Source organism: Corylus avellana, chromosome ca5 (genome assembly GCF_901000735.1).
Source record: "Corylus avellana chromosome ca5, CavTom2PMs-1.0".
Lineage (NCBI taxonomy): Eukaryota > Viridiplantae > Streptophyta > Magnoliopsida > Fagales > Betulaceae > Corylus > Corylus avellana.
The window spans coordinates 21,386,107-21,411,353 of record NC_081545.1 but is presented as its reverse complement, the minus strand read 5'-3'; the positions used below and the strand labels follow the sequence as shown (position 1 = coordinate 21,411,353).

General features: G+C 37.0%; 2 protein-coding genes across 2 annotated transcripts; both read right to left on the bottom strand.

The window, feature by feature from the left end:
- Positions 1-1,867: 1,867 nt before the first annotated feature.
- LOC132180981 (protein DETOXIFICATION 41) lies at positions 1,868-4,748 on the bottom strand. The gene is made up of 8 exons (XM_059594005.1): positions 4,343-4,748; positions 3,696-4,240; positions 3,503-3,589; positions 3,227-3,283; positions 2,864-3,102; positions 2,616-2,734; positions 2,368-2,454; positions 1,868-2,155 (listed from the first exon to the last, which is right to left on the bottom strand). Exons 1-8 carry the CDS (start codon positions 4,649-4,651, stop codon positions 2,084-2,086), a joined length of 1,515 nt encoding a protein of 504 aa, XP_059449988.1. The 5' UTR covers positions 4,652-4,748; the 3' UTR covers positions 1,868-2,083.
- A 4,070-nt stretch (positions 4,749-8,818) lies between these two features.
- LOC132180366 (auxin response factor 6-like) lies at positions 8,819-22,396 on the bottom strand. Its single transcript, XM_059593162.1, has 14 exons — positions 22,219-22,396; positions 21,377-21,489; positions 17,946-18,044; positions 17,815-17,871; positions 17,574-17,732; positions 17,405-17,489; positions 15,470-15,560; positions 14,650-14,814; positions 14,451-14,573; positions 12,647-12,722; positions 12,357-12,504; positions 11,112-12,244; positions 10,333-10,523; positions 8,819-9,310 (listed from the first exon to the last, which is right to left on the bottom strand). Exons 1-14 carry the CDS (start codon positions 22,262-22,264, stop codon positions 9,115-9,117), a joined length of 2,682 nt encoding a protein of 893 aa, XP_059449145.1. The 5' UTR covers positions 22,265-22,396; the 3' UTR covers positions 8,819-9,114.
- Between the last annotated feature and the right edge of the window lie 2,851 nt (positions 22,397-25,247).

The following is a 25,247-nucleotide window of genomic DNA, read 5'->3' as shown; positions in this document are numbered from 1 at the left end:
GAAACCATGCTTCATGAAACGAAGGTCACTAGTTTGAATTCTTCCTTCCCTTATTGTGTGGACATGTCAAAAAAAAAAAAAAAAAAAAGACTCTGCACCATTCAATTGAGACACCTCTATGTCTTGTCTAGCAAGGGAAGAGAGAGAAATAATAAAAAGTTAAGCATTGAGCTACGGTCTCAATTCAGGTGGTGAGCCATTGTAACATAAATGCATTTTTGCATTTGCTTTACATATGTCAATGGAGGTGTTTATTGGACTTTTAATTAGCCATTTTAAATACAAACCCCAAATACATGACCCATTGGGAATGCCCAATGAGTCAATGGTGGTATTTAGACTCTAGAGTAGAATGGTAGGTGAATGTGCTAAGATAGGCAAGAAAATCCTCAATGATAATAATGGGGACAAATATAAAAAATAATCCTATAGATTTAGCACTCCCCTCAAATTTAAAAAGTAGCTTTGAGTTTTAGAAGGAAAATTAATTGGGATTTTAATTTGAAAAATGGGTTTTATCATTATGGCCCTCTCTTAATTAGACATTCCTTTCTTCAATATATGTTCAAGTTTTTGCACAATGTTCTGGATAATAATAAAACACTCACACAGCTCATTAGAGATACCTCAACATGTTTCTAGAATAGGAAGACATCACATTCAAAAAAAAAAAAAAAAAAGAATGGAATAGGAAGACATCACAATATCCCTTCTAGAAAAATATACATCTAACAGTTTGTTTGGCATTTGTTGAGACCCAATTATGATGGATTTGGCTTAGGTACTTTAAATTTTTTTTTTTTTACAGCACTTATGTTGTAGTTCTTTTAAGGGCCAGGATTCAATTTGGCTTTCTCTCTCTCCTTTTCATAAAATAATGAAAATTGAATCCAAGCCCTTAAAAGAACTAAAGCATAGGTGCTGTAAAAAAAAAAAACATAACAGCACCTAAGCCTGATCCAATTCTGATACCTTTCAATTCAAAAATTTCCTAAGCCACTCTTACAATAATTGTTTCAAACCATACAAAGCCTTTTTCATACTCATCCTTACTTTCTCTGATCAATAAACCATAGGGCTCACTAGATAAGGATATTATGTGGTTTTACACAAAGGGGAAAAAAGTATCCAACTTTTCGTTTTTCTTTTTCCCCTGATTGTATCATCATTGATTCTGTATGCCTAGATGTTTTTCCTTTGGAGCCGATTATATGCCACCATTAATGAAATAAATTGGAAAATTTCGTGAAAACATTTGTTTTGTCAAAGTGATAAAAAAAAAAAGGTAATGAATGCTTGCAAATAATGCTCACCATCGGTGACCTAATCACATGAGAATTGCCTTGATATCAATGAACCACTGCCACTGATGGTAAGCATTTTTTTTTTTTTACCATCGGTGGCAGTGGTTCATTGATATCAAGGCAATTCCCATGTGATTAGGCATGCATTAGGGAATGAGTTCGAAACCCGACATGGAAATCATTTACTCTTGATTAGTGTTAGCAACCTAACCTACAGTTCTTCACCGTTTATGCCTTTAGGTCTTCCTAAGCAACTTTCATAGGTAAAATAACCACAATTGGTCGTCCTCTCATACTCTTTAATTAGAAAAAAAAAAAAAAAAATGCATTAAAAACATGTTTGTCTTGAGAGTAGTAGTAGAACCTCGACCCAATCAAATCGGTAGGGTGGGCCATTTTTCAGAATTTTTTACACCACCCTAGGGATATCTGTGACAGTTGACATTTGTGTGTTCATTTTTTTAATCGTTATCATAGGGTTGTATATTAACGGATTGATGAGATGGCATAATCTTGATCCTTCATTTTGCTTAGGAACTCCAGAGGACCTTGGTCCTTGTAAATGATCTTAATCCTTGTAAGATATATTTGACACAAGTTGACCTTTTTTTCTTTCATAAGTAACTCATAAAAAAAAAATTGTGCAAAAAGAGGAAACCCTAAAACTAATTTCGAAAAGAACAGAATTTCCTACGATTAGCTTTGCCTAAAACTCATCTCTCTACTTTTGCTCAGCACATGCTCTTTGCCTTTTGGTGTCTCCTCCCAGTGCTGTTGCTTTATATGTCAACCACCAAGTCTAAATTCTCTTCATCTGCAGATTTCTTCAATCTTTCAGCAGCTCTTACAACCTACAAAAACATTATAGAAAAACATGTCAAATGCAATCCAAATCTGATATTTGCATTCTTTTTATAGGGAATGTAGGTTCATTGAAATAGCGCAATGGGCGCAACCGAAGCACTCAAGAACTATATAAGAGAAAACACCCGGTAAAGTCAAGAACGAAACTCTGATATATATAGTTACGTTACAGATACCTAAATGAAAATAAATTAATTACCTCAGCATTCCAATTTGTTCTGGCGGTAAGAATAATTAGAGTTACCGTTTGCAAAAGAACTCCAATGATCATGCCCCACCAAATTCCCTGACAAATCCCGCCACCATTCCGTCGTTAGATATTGATTAAATAATTAAATTTATTTTTTTTTATCCGTGTTTTTGGAACAAGTGGTGATTTAACACCCATCCCATTACGATTTAAGTGATAGTGAGAGAGAGAGAGAGGAAGCTAGAGATTGGACTTACTGCCACTCCTAGACTGGTTTTGAAGCCAAGAACACATCCAATTGGAAGACCAATAATATAGTAAGTGGCGAGGTTAACATAAGCCACCACACCTTGCCATCCGCTCCCAATCGCCACACCTGAAATTTCAAAGCAAATGTAAATAAATAATAATTTTTACTGTCACATCATTTCAGTCTACTAAATAACGTTTTCTCTTATTTCATTTCATCTGCTGCGAGAGAGGATAGCATGTTATTAAATAATACCTGAGAGTATAGGTTGAATGCCATTCAAGAAAACAGAAACGGCAAGCAATGGAGTCAAACTAGAGACTGCCGCAATAACCTCAGTGTCACTTGTAAAGAGTTTGCTCAATCCAACTTGGAAGATGAGAACAATTGCACTGAAAACTATGCTAATCAGGATGCTGGTTGCATTCACCACCCCTACTGAAAATTTTGCAACCCTTGGATGCCCTGCCCCAAGCTCATTACTCACTCGAACACTGCCAGATCCAACAGAAACCCATTATTTTTTACTTTGTAATTGTATTTCTTATGTTCAATAGAACAAGCAAAAGAGCAATATATATATATATATATGGAAATTCTATATATTGTGTCACAAACCTGGCTGCAGCACTAAGGCCCAACATAAATTGCATGTCCCAGTTCAAGTAATTCATGCTGAATTATATGCACATTACAACTTTGTCAAGTTAGTTTACAATGTTCGCAAAAAGGAAAGCAAAACAAAAACAGAAGTAATGTAATTTAGTAGACTGTTATACAAGGTAAAGCTAATTTTTGCTGCCACGTCATTCTAGTTGTATGGCAATCGTATAACGGTCTGCTAAATATGATTAATCAAAACAAAAAACAGAGGAGAGATAAGATTTGACATACCAAATAGAAATGGAGTCTAGTGAGATTGTGGGGTTAGGGAGGAGCCCTGATATGAGTACTAATCCTTGGTTGTACCATATCTCCAAACTATATTAAAACACATCATGATAACTATTAGAATCTAGAGAGAAAAAGAGAGAGAGAGAGAGAGAGAGAGAGAGAAAGAGAGGCAAATTAAATGTTTGTAACATACCACAACATGACAGCAGAAGCTACAGTGAGCTTGAAATAAGGCCAAATTCCTTTGAAGGCTTTCATGGAGAAACCAGTCCATGTTTCCTTGCAAGAGGGGCTCAAAAGAATGTAAAGTCCATTGAGAACGACAAGAATCCACCAAGAGAAGCTTAGTGTGAGAGCAGCCCCCAAAAGGCCATAATCCAAAACATAAACAACCAGCCATGTGAGCAGAGTGTGCAGCAAGAACACTCCCACAGACATGTATGCCAGAGGATTCACAATGTTCTGTGCTTGCAGAAACCTCTGCATTGGGCAGCTTATTGCAAATGCATAAAGCTGGGGTATCAAGCCGCGTGCAAAAATCTCTCCTTGCTCAGCTATGCTCTCCGACTGCCCAATGGCCACAAGGATTGGGCCAGAGAACCAATAGAGGAAGGTGAGGATCACTGCTGCTCCCAGGTGCAGAATGATTGCTCTCTGGCATATGATGCCCATTGCCGCTAGCTTCTTCGCCCCGTATGCTTGTCCGCACACTGTCTGCACAGCACTGGCCATGCCCAACTGTCGACGCGTGGCAATGAAAATCAGTTTTTAACTTTTTACTGTCATGTTATTCCAATTTATATCACAGTTGTATAATAGTGTACAGAGTAGAAAGCATACCATAATCCCGTAAGCAAGACCTTGAATTCCGACGCTGGCTATTGATGCCCCAGCTAGCTCGAGCGCGCCCAAATGGCCAGTGAACATGAGGGTGACAAAGCTAAGCATGTAATTGAAGATGGAGACAATAATGGATGAGCCTGATAGAAGCCAGAGGAGCCTGGACTCCCACCCGACTAAACGCGGCCACCATCGGACGGCCACTGGCTGGTGCTCCAAGAACTCTTCGATTGCGATGGACGACAAGTCGGGAATCCGGGAATGCGAGTCGAGGCCGAGTAGCAGCGGCTGGTACTCTGCGGCGCCCATTTTTGTTAACCCAACGGCCGTGCCCCCACTACTTGAGCAGTCTAATTTGGTGTAGGAAACAAGTAGAGCGGATAATTTTGAATCTCTGAGAGCTGAAATGGGATATGGTATTAATAATATACATCCCCAATGAAGGATTGAAGAATTGAACTACTCTTCCCATTACTCAGGTCAGCTACCAACCAGTTTTATTCATGTGCATGTGTGGGGGTTGACTTGTAGCTAAAACTAACCTCTATATTAAGACTTAAAGATGTGCAAGTTTTTGAATCTTTATTATTATTATTATTATAAATAATGTTCCTAACCCCCATATTAAGACTTAAAGGTGTGAAAGTTTTTGAATCTTTTATTATTATTATAAGCAGTGTTCCTAACCCCATTTCATTGGCTTTATGCGAATGAGACCTCGTGTTCCTCATTTTCTTATTCGTCTCTTTATCAAATGAGAAAATGTTGTAGTGTAATAAAAAAATTATTTTTTGTTCATTAAAGCCTTAGATGGCAAGAAGTCATAGACTCTATTTGTAGTTGACGTGGCTCCACCCACTGATGGGCCTATGGCCTCTTGCTACTTAAGACTTTTATGGGTAAAAAATTGTCTTTTTATTGCACTATCGCATATCTCTTTTCAAATTATGTGAGTTTTACGGATCTAATGATGGGTTTGCAAAAAAAAAAAAAAAATGGAGATAGATGAGAGATAGAAAAATAGCATTTCTCGATGGGAATGGCAATGTCCATCATTTTTTATTTTTTATAATTTTTTTACTAATGCTATATAGTACACTTTTATCTTATTGAGCTAATATAACAGTTTCTATTAGCTTTTGAATTTTTATTTTTATTTTAACAAGAGTTGATCTAAAACTGATAGGCACTAAGATATTAATCCAATGAAATGTGGGTAAAATAAAAGTGGAATATGTAGCATTATGTCCTTTTTTTTTTTTTTTTTTTGACAACAATTTTTTCTAAACTGATTTAGAGGAAATTCCTCTCCAATCTAAATTGATTTTTGATGGGACAAAAATATTCCTCCATTATAACTAACTAGATATTCTCCAGTTCAAATGAAATTGAGAGGATCCTAATTCTCAAATGTCATATCTTATATGTTTTATTTAATATTCTTAACAGTAATTTATTGCATTTTACTAACCTAGAAACTCAAACATTGAGATTTTTGAAAAATCCAAACACATTGAATTTATACTTGTCACTTATTAGAATAAATTAAAGAAAATTTCCTTCAAATCAATTTAAAGAATAGCTCAATCGGTTAGAGACCACGCTTTATGAAATAAAAGTCACTAATTCGAATCTCTTATCCCTTATTATGTGAAAATGTAAAAATAAAAGTTTTTTTTGTTCTTTTTCTTTCAAAGTGCATTGATTTGGTAAACAGAGTCAGAGAGTATTGAGCATTTTAATATTATTAGTAGTATATTATTATTATTATTTTGGTCCCGAAAAACAGGGAATGATGTGGAAATTCAATTGAAGAGGAAACTTTCCTTCCGAGCAAACAGCTACAGTTTCCGAGGCAACAAGCGACATGGGCATTCTCGGAGGAGACATGAAGATGCGGGGCCCACATAAAGATGTTTCTTTTAACTGACTGCTGTTCGTGCGGTACAGTCAACAGTGTACAGTTGGGATTCATGTTTCCACCTGCCGAGTTAGATTAACACGTGCAACCTACCTCATCACTGGACCTTTGTCTTTTCTTCCTTTCTTTTTTTCTTCTTGGATTGGATTCGCATGACCTTTTTATATATATATATATATATATACGCATGCGGTGGCAGACGCGGGAAACAAAAAAAAAAGAAAAAGAAAAGATTGTCTAGTCTACTAGTTTTGACATATCATAAAATATATGAAGATTCGAATTTCTAATTTTAACAATAAGAGCTGCTATGAGTTTTGGTACCTATTATAACAAATAAGTTTTTTCCTCTAGCTTTTAACTAAAAAAATATTAATGTTATTTTTATTTTATAAAAATAATGTGACTTTTAAAATTATTATTTAATTAAAATTTAATAATAATTTTAAAAATTACGGTCACTCTAGGATAATAGAAAAAGTGACAGATCCTACTAGTAGCATTTTTCAACAAAAAAAATTTGTCAATTGTCTAGAGAGAGAGTGTGTGTGTGAAAATGGGTTACTTGTAGTGGGCCGTTGGAAGAAGAAATCATTAGTAAATCATGCTTACATAGGTAGGGCAGGGTGATGCGGTCACCTTCAACTAATTTCGAAGGCAGAGTTCAGTGGAGGAGGCGGATGTATGTGGATCTGGTGGTTTTTGTTGAATGAGCAACAATGCCACTTTTTTTCAATGATAAACAATGGGTTTAGTTTGTTCCAAACATCCGGTGTTTTCATGTTTATTCTATTTGGTGTCTCAAGTTGACACGTCAAACTCCTATTAGAGGTTGTAAAAGAGTGAGTTTATGATAGAAGTTATTTTCTTTAAAAAAATTGGTATTTCTTAATGGTCAGAGTAATGTTATATATAATACTAAAATGACAGTCTCAACTAACCATGATTTTTTTTTTTACACGAACTGATCCAAGAGTTGATTTGGACGGACACTTCAACATTAAAAGATAAAATGTGATTTCTAACCGTACTCAAATAGTTGACTCAAGTTATTGTAGTATGCGAGCGAGATAAACCAAAAAAAAAAAAAGTGATTTTATATCGAGCATGCGTTGAATTTTGGGTCGACATAATTGGTGACAAGGCCCTGTAATGGTTCCTTTGTTCAAATAAAAGAGAAATTAAACAAATTGAATTGAAGTCCTTGGAGAATTATTCATTTTATGATCTTATATTTGGAGCACTTGAATACCTCGCCACAAGAAAATCCATCAAAGGCCTAGCCACGGGCTCAAAGACACATTTCAAAATTCTCATGGATGGAATTACTAATCATTCAAGAGAATTGGGAGACTCCTGGAGGATCCAGTAAATACCCATCTAAGAAGAAGGCCCACACCCCAGATCAAGCCTTGCCGTTCTATGACTCGATCCGAAACACTATGACTTCCCCAGCAAACTCTAGAGGACTCCAGAAGGCTCTATATGTCGGTATATAAAGCCCGTACACAAATCTTAGACCTACCACACTGTCAATAATATTTTATCCTCACCACAGAGCTCTCCATCACAACACCCCATACGAACTTGAGTGTCGGAGTCCCTTCAGCCCTTTAGGGCCAGCGGGCTTCTAATGCCTTTTACCTTTCTTCCCAGAAAGGCAGCTTGAGGCCATTGCTGATTTCATCCACCAAACAATATTATTCATTTCTTCCATGCTGCTGCTTTTCAGTAATGAAATTTGGGTTCCTGGGTCATGTTTGACCAAAGATGGAAGTGGCGTTTTGCTGTGGTTAGGCGACGAGGGTGAGGTGAGAGGTGTGTTGCTGTACGGTGTACGGTGTACCCTGTAGCAGATGGAGGTTGGTGGTGTTTTAGGTCTTGCCAGTCTGACCATGAATTCATAGTTGTCGGCAAGGAAATTTTCATAATTTGTAGGTACACAATCCACCTCGACACCAATCAAATTTAAAATTATAAAAATTTTAAATTCAAGCTCTCAAATAAGATAGTAAAATTTACCAGTAATTAGGCGGTGTAATATTTTTTTCTGGAGACATTTGGCTCAAATGAAAAATGAGCGAAGGTAAAAAAAAAGTCAACAAGTTCTAAAAACCTTCAGTGGAGGTTCGTCGAACTATAGTGACCAAGCGGTTTGAGAAACTCAAACTCAAAAAATAGTTTACAAAATTTAAGAGTATAAACCATTTTTCAAAACTAAAGGAATTTTTTTGGTCAAACCGAAAATATTTTCAGTCCCACCAAAGTGCCAAACACCGAAAAATACAAAAAAACATTTTTTAGAAAATATTTTAAGCTGAATCAAACGGAATGGAGCCTCCGTAAGTTTTGCACTCAGTTAAATGCTATGGTGTCATTAATCTTATCTTATACATGGGCTTTAATGCATGTGATAAACCAACAGATTCAAAAGAATGATGTAAAACATTAAATAATATCCGGATGTATAAAACTCAATTTGAAATAAGAGAAATGAAACTCACCATGTTACTTTCAGTCTTCAAAGTTCACTTCAAAATGTATAACAAATCAAATGAGACAAAACTAAATGCTTAGCTCTTCCTTAAATGTCATGATGTCTTTAATCTCCTCTAATAAACTACAACATAATATAGCAAGCAATCTGCTACCATTAAGATTTGATCCACCTAAACAATACATCTTGTACTAAGCACTATCGTGGTTGACACAGAAACAAAGTGTCCTATTATGTAATATACAACAATAACTGATATACAAGTTTTAATACACTTCTCAGAAGAAACAGTACCTGATATTTTTAAAATTTCATTAGCCGCTAATTCTTGACTCTATTTTCAAAGCATTTGCCTTAGTAGTCAAGAGGCCCCATAGATGCAATCCCATTGCTTGAATTCCTCAAGCCCTGTCGGCTCACAAAGTCATCACAATGATTGCTGCCATTAGAGAGTTTAGCAGAACTTCCAGGGTTGATGCCTTCTCTGCCCATTTGTTGCACTTCAAGTGGAGAGAGTATTTTTATATACCATACATTGTTTACAAACTCCCTGCAGGCAAAAAAAGTAAATATTAACTAAATCAAAACCAAAAATAAGTTAGAACAGCACTAACATTTAAATGTTGTATCAAGGTTTTTCACAGAAAAATGTTTTAACCAATCGGTTTTAAATTGGTTGAGAATATTATTCATTGAGCTTTTTTGCTCATTCGTTTTGTTTCCAGGTCAGGTTGAGACGTAGTAAGAGGTCGGACGCAGCTTAGATGGGGGATTTCATTTCATGTCATGATTTAAGATTCACTTATGTTCAATAAGTGCCCAAGGACATGAAGAGGAAACTTTTCAAACACTTATTATGCTATGTTTAGACCTTTAACTTTCCGCATATATGTTTAATAAAGGCTTTTAAACTCATGCATTTAGTGTTTTGTTGTCCTATGTGCCTCTGAGGTGTCTTACCCACAACTAAAAAAAAAAAAACTTTTTTCTGCACACTACACATCAATTTATGCACAAGAAATTGGAAGCAAGTGTAATGCCAACCAATCATCGAGCCATAGATTTGCTTATTCCACTTACTGGAATAAGCAGATAACTGATTTTTTAATCAGATACCACCAAATATGCATGTAGTCATAACAAAATGTATTCATTCGGTCAAATAAATCCAGCCAAGGAAAATTGATCAAACCGCAAACTTGAATTGGCTAGTTAATTTGTGTCATGATAGCACTCCAACAAACAAGATGATATAAGTTATCCTACATTCTCCAATTAGCAAAATACATGCCCCCAGTCATCAAAGATGTATGATTCGTCAAAGCATCATATAAAAAGAGAGCTAGAAACTAAGAATTTCATATGTAAGCTGTCCCTAATATTTCGTTTTGACAACAAAGAAGAATATCCTTTAAATGGTTCAAGCACCATACTCACAGGCAGTTATCAACAATTAATGTGTAACAATCATAAGAACAACAATTCAAGAAAATCAGAGAGAATGAAAAAATAGATGGCTTTGTATTAGAATTATGAAAACATAAGAAAATGAGAGTATAGTTTGTGACTTACTGCCAAGGGTCATCACCCAGGAGAAGAACATCATTCTCCCGGTCAACGAATACAAGCTGCCAGCCTGATCTCTGTGGGTCCTCTAATTGGCCTTCAAGGCCAAACATGCGAGCGAGCTCACTGCGCAGCTCATCATAGCTGCTGAATTTGGAAATATCCAGTGACCTCCCAAAGGACCCTGACTTGTGAACCTGTTGGAATTACACCACTTATGAACGACCAAAAACTATTTGCCTTAATCCAGCATTGCATAATAGAACCACAGTAAAAAGTAATGGCCGCTATAATTTGGACAAAAAATTTATGACATCAATGAGCACACAGACAATCATCCATTTGGCAGTAAATTATGCACATCACGGTACAAATAGACTTTTCAGTTGAAAGAAATAACTGAGCTAGGTCATGTTTCAATAGAAGATATCATAAATATTGCAATCAGCTGGTACAGGTACCATCCTCTAGAAAAATTTTATTTGTAAAGAAAGCAGATAATTTATTACATTGGAAGCATTTAGAAGCCAAGAAATTGATGTCAGAAATTAAGGGCAACCCTAACGAAAAGCTTCTGGAAGACACAAGGAGACAAACCCAGAAGAAAGTTTAAGGGGAAAAGATTGCCATAGGATCTGCATCTGCAACAACTTCTACAGCGAGAAAACTTAATAAGTAGACAATAAGTCACCCATTACCAACAGGAAGACTCCCAGATACATGACCTATGTATAATATAATAGGCTACGACAAATGCTTGCAAAAGAAGATGAACATTCCGTTACCTTCACAAAGGTTCCGGTAGATGGATTTACTTGGTCCACATTTTCGGAAGACTGCAAGAAACCTGATTCATCTATACAACTTGAAGTTGTCATGTCCGAATTTAGTGGAAAATCAGTGCCTGCAGCACTTGTAAAATTTGAAGCAGCAAATGGCATAGACAATGAATCATTTTCACTGCCAATATTTCTCAGGTTTGGCATCCCATTTTGCAGCATCGAGGAATCAATATTGACCCCAAACAAAAGATTGCTTTGTGGATCAGTAGCACCTTGGTATGCAGAGTACTCCCTCCCAGGAAATGGAGGCAAAGTAGCAAGTTCAGAGACATGTGACTGAGAAGTTCCCAACTGTCCCACCTGAGGCACTACACACTCAGCAGCTCCAGATGGAAGGTGAGGCTCAACCACAATTTGCTTGGGTAACATGGAAGAAGAAGAGATTGCAGTGTTGGATACATTAAAGTTAAGTAAATGGGATGCTCCATCTTGGGATAATGAACCTAATATACTGTGCATAGGAGATACACCAGATGTGGAAATAGGGTTCCCAACAGGGTCAGGAAAGCTCTGCTGCTGGCATTGTGAAGAGATGGGCTGCAGAGATGAAGCATGTGACTGGGTGGGTGCAAAATTAGATAGAGCAGAGATGACATTTGGGATCTGCTGCTGGACAGACAAATGGTGCAATTGCTGGGACTGTTGAAGTTGCTGCTGCTGCCGCTGATCATTATATGGGTGGTACCGCTGCAATGGTTGTTGCAGAAGCTGACCTTGGGTGGGGGCCTGATTTTCTTGGAAGCTCTGAAGAAAGTTATTTTGTGATTGGGAGTGCTGTAACATCTGCCTCTGAGTCAAGGCAGGCCCATTGGAGACATTCTGAGATTGCTGGAGCTGCAGGAAAGATTGAGAAGAACATTTGGAAGGATCCACTGTCCTCAAATCCTGAAGTGCAGCAGCTGCTACGGCTTGGTATAGATCTGGTTGTAGACCTGGCGCAGAAGTATCAAGCCTTGGCTGCATCCAGGGTGTAACACCAAACCCTTGGAAGTTCAAAGATTGAATTCCCTGATCTCCAATCCCACCTTGGAGCCACATTAGTTGAGAATTAATGTTCATATCACCGTCTTTGAGACCTGTAAGTACACATGCTAAAGAGATTCAGGATAAACACTAAAAGAATCAGAGATATAAGTCAAGAATATATCATGTGTCTTTTCCAGCTTCAAATAAGTAACCCAATCAAACCGTGGAAAGGGGGTAGCCCTGACGGCCATGGTCGCTTCAGTCTCAGGGGAAATGGGGAAGGGTACATTGGGAATGTTGTTAATGGTTCAATCTCCCACAATGAGACTCTCGGCTGCCTCTCCCCTGCAGTAGATTCATCCCATCCAACCTGCATTCGGAAGAAAAAAAGTGGAAAACACACTTCTATTACAATGTTGAAAATAGAACCAAATTTTGTGCAAAAATTCAGAAAATATATAAGCAATATTTCACAGTTATGATCATCCAAATCACCAAATGCTTCAACCAACCTTCACAGAGCGCCAATGTGAATTTGGCCAGCGAACAGGGTCTAAATCACTGATTCCGGTTATAGTACCCATATACCTGAACAAAACTATAGTCGAGTGAGTAGAAGGACCTACCAAGTTAAATTTGCAACTGGAACTTCAGAGTACGTGAATTTAATGGAATGAAAGAAAAGAGGACAAAAGTAAAAAAGCCAATCCTATAGCGCACAATATCCAATGATATTTAGTTTGTTCATATAGATTTAAAATTTATATTTACATAAAATTTGAACTGAGTGAAAGCATCTAGCAGGTACAGGAAGCATCTGCCACTAACATTAACAAAATTATTGAAAGGAAAGCCAAAGGGAGGAAGAAAAATAAAAATAATCCAACAGAACAATACACTACAGCATTACATTACCAACAGAAGACAACGAAAAAAAATCTTATTTACCTCAAACCATAGTTTTCTCCAGGCACAGCCAAACCAGAAATTTTATTTTGATAAGTAATCGATAAAATTATAAAAAGCACAGCCAAACCAGAAATTAGATGAACAACGTATCAGATTGGTAAGTGTAACAGGAGCATTAACTGGAACTTGGAAAGTGATGCATACTCCCATGGTATAGTGACATTAAGAGCAATTATTAAAAGAACCAATTGGAATCTAATCATTAGAAATTTGAAAAAAACAAATTAAAAAAAAATGAAAAAAAAAAAACCAATACTTCATCCCACAAGATAGGAACCTGTCAGTTTCGTTACCCTCTTACTTGATAAGCCAGTATTTATGCTTAAAAAGAGTTCATAGAAGAAAAAAAATTGAACCAGAATAATAAGTAACATCAGTATTCCAGGCTACCAAAAACCATTCTAAAATAAATTAGCCTGGGATTGCAAACAGAAAAGGAACTCTATTTCTTAATGAAACAATAGCACTTTGTAAGAAGGATGTGATTATTATATATCCAAGCAATTCGATGACTTACTCCTAAAAGATTACATCAAAATAGTGCTAGTACCACGTCATGTAACATCAAGAAGCTTTTTGTTTACTCTGTAAAATTTAAAGTAAATATATTTCCCGACTTCGTCAACCAGAGGAGAAGTTAAACAGAGAAGGGTAGCACCATGAGAGAGACCACCACAACTTAAAAAGTGTAAAGAAAAGTAGAGCACTCAATTATTGGATCCAATGCCAGCACAATACTTTCAGGATGCATTAAAATCTTTAGAGTCTATTCGAAGGCTAACTTTGTTCTTTACATGTCAAAAGCCAAAAAACCAAAAAGGAACCATTATAGAAAGTTATCCTGGCTCCTTTTTCACTAGTATGGAAGAACATTGATTATTGCTTCATATAACTTCGAAGGCTAACTTTGTTCTTTACATGTCAAAAGCCAAAAAACCAAAAAGGAACCATTATAGAAAGTTATCCTGGCTCCTTTTTCACTAGTATGGAAGAACATTGATTATTGCTTCATATAACATCAATACGCTTCATCGTTTGCTCTGTCAAATTTCAAGTAAATAAATTTCCTGGACTTCCATCAACCATAGGGGCAGTTGTGGAAGATTGGTCAGGATAACAAAGTCACAAAACAGAGGACACCCCAACTCAAAAATAGAGTCAGAAAAGTGGAATGCCCAAATTAATGGATTCAATGTCTCGCACTACATTCTGAATGCATTAACATCTTCAATACTTTGCTGTCTATATGAAGACTAACTTTTTTTGTTCAAGTATCTCTATGACAGCTACCTTGAATTACATTTATCAATAAGCATTATGTAAATCAAAAAGAGAATTGAGACCTACCGTCGCACACTTGACTCTTCTGTTTCAAACAGCATTCTAAATCGCATGCCCACAGAAACCCTTGTGTGGTAGACTGCTTTTACATACTTGGCCAGGGGTATGACAAACTCAGATGGACTAGCCCTGCAATAAAGGCAATGAGAATCAATAAGATGAATATAGTAACCTATCTAACCTGTAAGATTCACAAATACTCCACCTTGGGTTATAAAATATAGTAAAGCGGCTATTTGTGGCAGCTGCATGAGCTGCAGCAGCAAGAAGACCAATATGCATGCTATCACTTGACAAAACTGATGAAGGCATGAAAGTCTGTGGACGATTCGCTCGCCGGATGCCCAATAGCAGTTGATTTTTTTCATTCCTGATGGAAGTGAACACATTTACAGAATTTCATCTTATAATTACAGTTTCTCTTTCAATACATCAAAAATGGGACAATAAGAGAAGATGGCCACTCTGGGAGCACCACATACATGGCACATGCAATGATTGAATTACAAAAGAGATCTAATTACATTCTCTAATCAGATTTGGGTAATTGCTCTGAATGAACTTTTATATTCAGATCTCTCTCACAACAATCATCGTTTTTTTCTAGTTTTCTAGAATTTATAGTTCTCCCCAATTCTCTCTTGTATACTTTTAGCATACTTAAGTTATGTCCCTTTGTGCTTTTTAATAAGACCGTGTACTTAGGGGCGCCTTATGCATTTTTGATATATACAACATTACTTATCAAAAAAAAAAAAAGAGACTGAATTACTTTAAAAAAATTACATTCTTATAACATGCACAATACTTCTAACCCAAACCCTCATAATAATGTTTTTTTTTTTTTTTTTTTTTTTTCTACCAGGTAAAATGCAGATTTCATACCCAGCACCATTTCTAGCAAGGACTGTACAGTTATTGAATCACCTCACACTGCTTGACTCAACAGAAGTCTCGATTACCAAAAAAAATTGAAAACAAAAACACAAAAGAACAAATCAATGGCGGATCAGTGATATTTTTACCAGATGAAAAGGACTGAATCGCCAGCAACAAGTCTCTTTGCACTCACAAACACACTCCATCCCGTGGTAAGAAGATGCCTCTTGGGCTGCCCTGCAATGGTAAACAAGAAAGACTAATTAGAAGCTGGAACTATATCTTTCGAAGATAATTATCTGCTTAATTTGGGCAGAGAATGCACACTTTCCTCATAATAACATAAAAATTGATCAGTTAGCTTTGAAGTCATTATCCAACTGAAACAAAGAATCTCTAGCAACATCCCATCGCTTTTTAAGCATTCGCACTGGCGCAGTCATATCCAAGTATAATTGAAAGAAAGTCTTATTCAGTCAAGATCGACAACAGAAACATCTCTAACCTTTCTACCATGATAGTAAAAAAATCCAGTAGAATGTGAAGATTGCAAACAATTCATTTGGGCACCAAAGAAACCTCTGATCCATCAAACAGATATTTAAATAAGAAAAGCCACCTCTTTTCATCTTGTGTGCAAGAACATAGCAAGAGAAGAGACTGCAGGAAGAGTGGAGTAATTTACTAGCTATGAATGTGGTTCAGTTGCTTCATCACTGCTATCAGTTTCCTTTTTTCTTTTTCTTTTTTCTCTCTGCTAGATTTGTAACCCAACTTCTCCACATCTTTGACAATAGACATCACTTTATGACTCCCTATATGCAGTGACACGAGGGAGAGACAAAGAGACGGAGAGAGATATAGATTGAACAGGAATAGAAGGAAAGGATTCATTCCCCTTTTAGTTTGGTCTAGCTGTTAATAGGATTTTGCAACACAAACAAGCAACCCAAAGTCAACCATCCAAGACCTGACTCAGTTATTGGATTTAACTGTTTGGAGGTAAGTGTAAGAATTCATCAACCAAAGGCATATGTAACTGTACCCAACGGGTAGCTTAATCGGCTAGGGACCATACCTCATGAAGCGGAGATCACTTTAAATCTCCCCTTCCCCCTCCCCTTTGGGACAAAAAATTACTTTTAACCCAAAAAAAAAAATAGGTCATTGAAGAAGGGTGATAGCCTGTTCTTTGCTATTAGATTTTTCTTTTTGTTAAAAGGGAAAAAGCACAGAAACTGTTTTTGTAAATCAAATGGCACATTAATTCAGGAAGAATGTTGAGCATGGTAGAACCAGAAGTTTTTTTTATAAATAATTCAATTTCATTAAAAGTGCAAAGGGGAACAACTCTAGTACAGGAAGTATAAATGAGATAGGAACATCTAAGCCCACATGATGGATTCGAAGCCAACAATAGGATTTGATACCTGTGAAGAAAGTTAACTATTTCACCATGTTCTCCTCTCGTTAACTATTTCACAAAAGAAGTATACTCAATAATATAATTATAACCATAGATGAAGGTACTCACAAATTCTAGGTTTCTAGCTAATAACCAAGGTTGACTAGGATTCAACGAACCAAGGGTAGGACAACTACATTGAAAAAAAGAAAAAGAAAAAAACAATACAAACAAGCCAATGCAGCCACACTTCAAATGATGCCAATTGAACACAGCAATCAGAATGGTAAAAGAAGTAGAATGGCCGTTACTTCATAATTTCAAATCCCAAAAACATTATTGTAGACAGTAAAACCAATGGATAGTGCTCATACCAGTAAAAAGATTACTCTTTGTACTTATAAAAAAAAAAAAAAAAAAAAAAGATTATTCTTTGTAAATTTTTTGTTGTTAGAACCTTAGAACACAATTTATGGAACACAACAGCTGTCACTGATAATAATCCCCTTTCATAGCCAGAGAAATGATATCATGAAACTTAGGAAAAACGAATGTGGAAAGGAAGCAGCATAAACAATAATAAAGTGAGACGATAGACAAACAATGCAAGTTTGAACATATATAATTCAGGGAACACTAATAGATTTTTGAACAAAGGCATATTTGAGAAAACTACCTCGAAATATATGTCTGAACTTCCATTCATTATCATGAAGATCCCTTGCAATTAATTCTTGAGCTGGAGGCTGCAGCGTGTAGTCCTGAAGGAAAAAAAAAAGAAAAAAAAAATAATGAATAAAAACAATTGGTACATGAAAATCAGAGAAGGGGGAAATGTCACCTACAAGAGGAGGAAAAACTTTTTCAGCAGCCCGACGAGGAACAGAGAATCCTCCATGAGTGCTAGTATCACTTGCAGTTAATGTTTTACAGAAATAGTTGCTTGGCTGTTTGCTGGGAGTACCCAATTCTGCAGGCAGTAGGTATACTTCTTTTTGCTCTTGCTACAAAATAGTTTATGTTACAACATGAAAGATAGAACAAAACTAGTACTCTCATAATTCCAGATAAGGAGAAGTGTAGTACCGGACTCAGCGGTTGCAAGGTCATTTGAGCATATACTTCATCTGTCTCCACATCAGCCTGTACATCACACAGTTGAAGGAGCAGCCCACAAAAATGTTTAAAGCAGATGTAACGAACAGATCTAGACTTACATGCATGGTCACATTGTGAAGCTGACAAATAAGTTGTGGGGGCAAGTTAGGGTAATTGGGAATATGCGCATCCACTTCTTTGTTGGTTGAGGCAGCAACCTGCTCAGGCAACAGACAGAACAATGGAAAATTAGGAATGAAGAAAATATGGAATATTTAAGAGATATCTTCTTCTTTTTTTATATATAAGTAATCAAGATCATATTAAAAGCGTAAAGCACCCTAGGTATACAGGAAATATACAAAAGAAAGCACCTAACTAAAAGAGATACAAATGCAGCTGTCCAAAGAAAGAGCATTGAAGAAAAAAGATTCAAGCTCCTTTAGGGACGCCTTACGCTTTTAATGTGATTGGTTTATTACTTATCCAAAAAAAAAAAAAAAAAAAAAGATTCAAGCTCCTTCAATGTCCTCTCACGGTTCTCAAAACATATCATTCATTTCCCTACAAAGACACCACAAAAGGCATGAAGGCAGCATCTTCCACTCACAGTAGCAATCCAAGTGCTACCAACAGTCCACCAGCAAGCAAACCAGTCAACTACTCGTCTACACATAACCCAAGAGAGCCCAAAGTGACTGAAAAAAGCATTTTATAACGCATAAAATACCTCACAATGGAGAAGAAGATAGTCCACGGACTCTCCATTATTCTTACACAAACAACACCTATCGGCCACAATAACATGCCGCTTCCTAAGCTGTCCATGGTAAGGATATTTCCTAGAGCCGTCAACCAATCAAAAATAGCGTCCTTCAAAGGAACCTTAGCCCACCAAATATTCTTAGCCCGCCATATTTAAGAGATATCTATGTGCTGGGAGCGTTAGTTGTTGAAGCAACCACATTCATATTCACAAGTTTTATAAGATATATAAGCAGCAAGACAATGACTTTAAAGGCAATACCTAAAAGTTAGACGCTAACTGAAACTTACAACAGAACATATATACATAAGCAATTCATTGGAAACAGCAACCCACATAATGTTGGATTGGGGTAGACAAAGGAAACAAAAGGAAGAGGGTGGAGGGGAAAAAGTTGTGAGGAATGGGTGTTTCCTCCCTTTGTTCGGGGTGGAAAAATAAATGCAGGGATTCCCTTTCCCTCCAAGCCCACCATCATGTTTCTTCCCAAATTGGGAAGAATTCCCCTCGTTCCACTTATGAGGTGGGTGAATCGTTGAAGGGGAGTGTTTTGGTTGGGACAGGAGATGGAGAGAATGGAGAGGTGGGGGAGGATGGCTACTCCGAGGCTGTTGTTAGTGCAATGGGAGCCACTCCCACTCTAGGGTTGTCTTTTGGGGGTGATGAGAAAAGGCTTCTGGAGCTGTTTTCTGCTACTGATCTTCTAAACCAAAGAGGAAAAGGGAACTTAAAAATTTAAAATGATCCATTAACTTTGATGCTAGAGGCAGCGGCTCAAGCTGGGGTAAAGGCAGGGTTATGTTGAGAGTTTAGGGTTATGTTGAGAGTTTAGGGTTTTGTTGTGGGTGTCTTGGCATTTCTCTTTCTTGGGGTTTCTCTTTTTGTTTTTTTGGCGTTCTATTGTATACTTCAGGTATATTGGGTTTTCGCCCCTCTGTGCTTTTTGATATGCATAACAATACTTATCAAAAAAATGAAGGGAAGAGTTGAGAGAACGAGTGTTCACATTGTACAATCATCATGGGACCCACTACATCTTTTTCCTTCCTCTCCAATATTCCCTAATCAACCAAACTTCAAAGTAAGGTACCTTTCCCTAGCTTTCCTCTCCTTCCCCCTCCCCCTTCATATTACCAAACATAGCTAAAAACTATAATAAATTATAGATCATTCACATCATAAGTCAATAAATTTGGAATTCAACGAATGAATTCCTTCTTAAGATATTTTTTTAAAAATTTTTTGCTTTACTTATCAAAAAAAAGATATTTTTTTTAAGTAAATCAATCTTATTAAAGTGCATAAGGACACAACCCAAGAAAAATGGAGTATATAAGAGAAACACCCGCTCAGGGAAAGGGAAAGGGAAAGGAGTACATATCTAGAAACTTAACAAAGCTTGCAAAGCGAGAATTATTAACTATTGATAGCAACCATCCACCTATAGAAAGTCTTTAAGAATAAATCTTTTAAAGCTATCACCATTCTCCCACAGTCTTCAAAGTTACGGGAATTGTGTCCATTCTAGATGCACCACATCACGCAATGGGGGGGCCATCCTCCAAGCTTCTAAGTAACAATGACTACCAAACCGGCCACTCCAACTAGCCAATAACTCCACCACTTGATTGGGCATTACCCACTCTACCCCAAAAAGGCGAAAAACCCATACCCATAACTCTCTAGTAACTATGCAATGGTGCAAAAGATGATCGATGGATTTCTCGTTGTTCCTGCACATGCAACACCAATCCATCACTATTAAGTGCCTCTTTCTTAGATTATTCAAGGTCAGAATCCTTCCTAATGTTGTTGTCAATACAAAGAAAGCCACTCTTGTAGGTGCCTTATTTTTCCATATACTCCTCCAAGGGAAAGAAACACTAGCAGGGGGCTAAGAGCATGATAAAAATATCTTGAATGTCAGCCTTTTAGATGGGAACCAATGGATTCTATCCTCACCCCCTCTGTTCAACCTGATAGAGTACAAGAAGTTGAAGAAATAGTGACCACCAAACTCTCAAACATGTATGGGGTTTGATAAAGGTGATATTTCACTAACAAATGTTGTTCGCCAACAAAATATGGTTTGCCACCAAGGCCTCCTTAAAACGGGCAATAGTATATAAAATCGGAAAAGCTTCCATTAGGGTTTGATCTCCACACAATACGTCATACCAAAATCGAATCTTAAGCCCATTCTCACAGATCTGGAAAAATCCCCCCATCCCCTCCTACTGTTTTTCCACACCCACACCCCATAGGACCCGTTCACTGCATTGGAGTACCACCCTCCCACATGCTCTCATATTTAGCTTCCACCACCAATCTCCACAAACCCCCAACCCACAAAGCATCCCTCTTTGTGCTCTTACTATCCTTTTAACAAAACTACCTCGAGTTTGAATTGAATTTCAGTATCTCACCAGCTCTACATGCTCTGCTGCCCACTCCTTGGTGCTACATGGTGTACAATTGAGCCATTACGGGCATAATTAGATAATGGTAACAAGACCAGTTCCTTAAAAAAAACAGAGGCTCCTATATATATATATAAGTACATCAATTTCAATAGAAAGCAGAAGGGGTGCAACCCAAGTACAAAGGAAGCATACGAGAAATAAGAAGTATACAAGACAGACCCCCAATTAGAGAGAAAAGAAGGTAACAAACCCAACATATATCCTATTTTTTGGACTAGCAAACCCAACATATATCTATCAGAAGGTAATAATGCATACCCTAGTTCAACAGCATATAACACATTGGTCCCCGTGCACTAACCTGCTCACTGTGACCCTGTGTAAAGTAGACCACCCGGCTTCCTACAGGAGGCAGTGACACCAAAGGGCCTGCACATGCATGCCATAGCTCCGAATTCAAACATTTCTTCTCTCCTGCACAAATTTTCCATGCTTGCATCAATACGCATGACATAACATTTGTAGCATCAAATTTTATACATCTCAAATGGACAAGCTAAGAACACAGCACTGGAAGTCAAGGCTACAAAAATAGAGTATCTGTGATAAAGACATGGAACTATTTGGTTCTTCCATGGTTCATGCCTCAAGTTTATCCACCCGTTTATTCCCAAACTCCAGCATACAGATTGGCAGGAAAATATTAATAATAAACAGATGGAATGTGGCTTCAATCAGCACAAGCTTTCCCCTCATTCTCAATTGGTAAGTAACATATATACACAGAAACTAAACTCAATCGCTTCCAACTAAACCATAAACAAGCAGGAAAATGCACACGCACATGAAATACTTTAGCATGACCAATGTGAAAGAACATACAAATGCCTCAAAGAACTACCAAAAATATATCACTAAGAACTATGACAAATGGATGAAGCTCATTTGCTCTTTTCTAATTGTTCAAACGCCTCAAGTGCATATACCCATTTCAACCCAAACCCCAACATACAAGTTGGCAAGGAAAATGGTAATGGATAAGTGGAAAGTGGGCTCACTAACAATTGCAACCAATACAAAGAATGTGGGCTCGATCACTTTCAATCTTAACAATGAAGAAAGACACAAAATACAAACGCTTACAGAAATTACAAAATTCAGCCGAAAAAAATAAACCAAAGTTGCGGAAAATGAAGAGCTCACCTTCCTGAGTCTGTTGATTAAGCCCCGACGAAGAAGAGTGTCTCATTCTTCAAAACCCAAAAAAAAAACAACAAAAAATGCACTTCTTTTCACCTACTAAAACCCGCCCTTATCCCCAACAAGATTTCAACTATCCACTATCCAAACCACATTCGTCATCCAAACATAAAAAAACATCAAACCCCCCTCTTTCCCCACCTCCCCCCACCCCACCCACCGAACCACCCAAAAAGAAACCAGAGAATCTCACCAACACCCTCCCCAAATATCATCCGAAGTCAGTGCCAATACAGAACACAGCCACTCTCAGCCTCATGCGCACCAGATCTTCTTCTCCCACCAACCCCTCCAAAAAACCTCCCAGAAATCCCTAATCCACAAGCTCCAACTTCAAGAACCCCCCATACAAACCCTAACCCACCAACAGATCTCGAAGCACAGTACCCCCGAAGAAGAAGCTGCACCACCCCAGCTCACTGAAAGCTTCACTGAGAGAAAGACGAAGTCCAGCTTCTCCCCCCTCGTTTTCCTTGCTGCGGAAGAGAGAGAGAAAGAGGGATTGGACGCCGAACTCTTTCGGGTCTTCGGGGGAGGGCGTGTTTGGTCTACGGGTTATGAATTAATGGAGAGGTAATAATTGCGATGGATTGAGACTTTTTTATATTGGAAAATGAGAGTGAAAGAGATTGGGGATGTGGGCCCCCGTATTTGTAGAGAAGCAAGCAAATACAATACAAACAACTGTGAATCTATGATGCCCCAAATCTAGCACTTCTTCTTCTTCTTCTTTTTCGTTAGATTTTTATTCCAAAAACGACAGCACATCATCGACTTCCCCGTCGCTTGTTATTTTTGGACATGAGCGGCCGAAGAAAAGTGAAGGTGACAAAACGGTTTTCCCTTATCATGGTAAAGGAAACTTCAGATCAGATCTGTTGTTTGTTTGTTTCACAATTTATGGGAGGAAGGATTCATCCTTCATTATCCTTTATATCTTTAAGGGTGTGTTTGTCAAAAACGACTTGACTTAAAAAAGAGAGTTGACTAGAACTGTAGCAGATTTGATTGATATGAGAAAAAAAATAAATAAATAAGAATGTTTTGTATGAAAAAATACAAAATAAAAAGTAATGATTTTTTTTATTTGAATAGTAATAAAAAGTGATTGATGTGATGTAAAAAGTCAGAATGTTGAAGTTGATTTTGAGATGAATTTTTTGAATCTGTGTCTGGTCCGGTCCAGTCAAATTGCTTGTAAAGAGTAAGAATGAAGTGTTCCAAGTGCTAAAGAAATCAATATAAAAGGCCTTCTAGCATCTTTTTTAATTGCTTGTGAAATCAGGAAATTGGTTAGTTTGACCATCAAATTGCTTGTGCATCTTTTTATGGACACAAATTCAGCTCAATTTGCTTGGTTGATAATCAACTCTCTTGTCAAAGGAGGCCAAATAGCTCATGAAAGCTCAGTTTGTGTGGTGGCACTTTGTCATAGTTGAAGTAAATCGTGCTTTCCACCAAAATTGCCAAGCTGAAGAAACCGTAAAAGGCTTGAGAATGCTCATGTGTGAATTAGATACCAATGCTCAAGAGAATTTTCCAAATGGGTATAGGTTTTCTCTCCACAAACTCACACAATTCCATTGCTAGCTTGTAAAGAGCCCTATCTACAAACAATATGTGGATGGGCAAGACAACACTTTAATATGTCCATATAATGGAAGGTGTTGCATCATCATTTGTACCCCTCATATGATTTTGAACTTGTCAACTTTTAATTATCTTATAATTAAGATGTGTGTTTAATTTGTTTACAGTTATGGCTCCAATAAGTTCGGCCACAAGAAACGGGATAAAGAAGAGGAAGTTGACTTCAGTGTTGATGTTTTTATCCATTGTTAATATGACTTTTCTAATTATTATGCTTTATGGTAGAATACCTTATTTGAAAGAAATCTTTGAGAGCTACGTACATTAATGATTTTTATTCAAGGTAAGGGGATCTTCTTCATTTAGAACATGTATGGGTTGTATTAAGAATGGTAAAAAAAAATACTTTTAATACCTAAACAACTGTGCCAAACAAAAAGCAAGCATATTTGGTAAAAAAATTCAAAAATATTTCTTTGACTTTTTTACTCTAAAAATGTCAAAAACACACTTTTAGGAAAAAGCTTAAAAATAAGGGTTAAATACTTTTTTGCCCCCCATGTTTTAACAACTTTATTTTTTGCTTATTTGGTTTTTGTTTTTATCATAGCGGATACCTTGGTTATGAATAAAGACGAAAATGGTACCTCCGTCTAACTTTCGTCCAAAATTTGATGGAAATACATTTCAGCGTCCCTAAAAACACAACAAGTGTCTATATACGTAATTAAAAATTAAATTAAAATAACTAAATTTAAAATAAATAAATAAATAAGTGTGGCCGGCCACCCCTAAGTTGCAAAATGGGGGTGGCCAAAACCACCCCCCAAGTCTGTTGAGGGTGGCTCGGCCACCCCCATTTGGCTTCGGGTTGTTTCGGCCGGTCTAGGGGTGGTCGAACCACCCCCAAGGACCAACCTTAATTTTTTTTTTTTTCATTGGCCTTCTTGGTGGTTCAACCACCCCATATCGGCCGGTATGAGTTTCTTTTTCTTTTCTTTTTTTTCTTTTTTTTTTTTAAAAATTAAAGGATTTTTAATCATTTTTATTTTTAATTAGGTATATGGACACATGTCAAATTTTTAGGGGCGCTGAAGTAGATTTCCATCAAATTTGGATGGAAGTTAGACAGGAGTATTATCTCTGTCTTTATCCATAACCGAGGTACCAGTAATGATAAAAACCAAAACCGAATGGGCAAAATAAAGTTGTTAAAACATAAAGGCAAAAAAGTATTTAACCCTAAAAATAAATATTTTTCTAAAAATATCTATTTCCACTTTAAAAGCTCTACTTTTCAATGTAATTTCAAACATGCTCTTAATATATGAGAGTGATGAAACTTGCATTACCATATTAGAATGAATAGAAATGCATTCAAT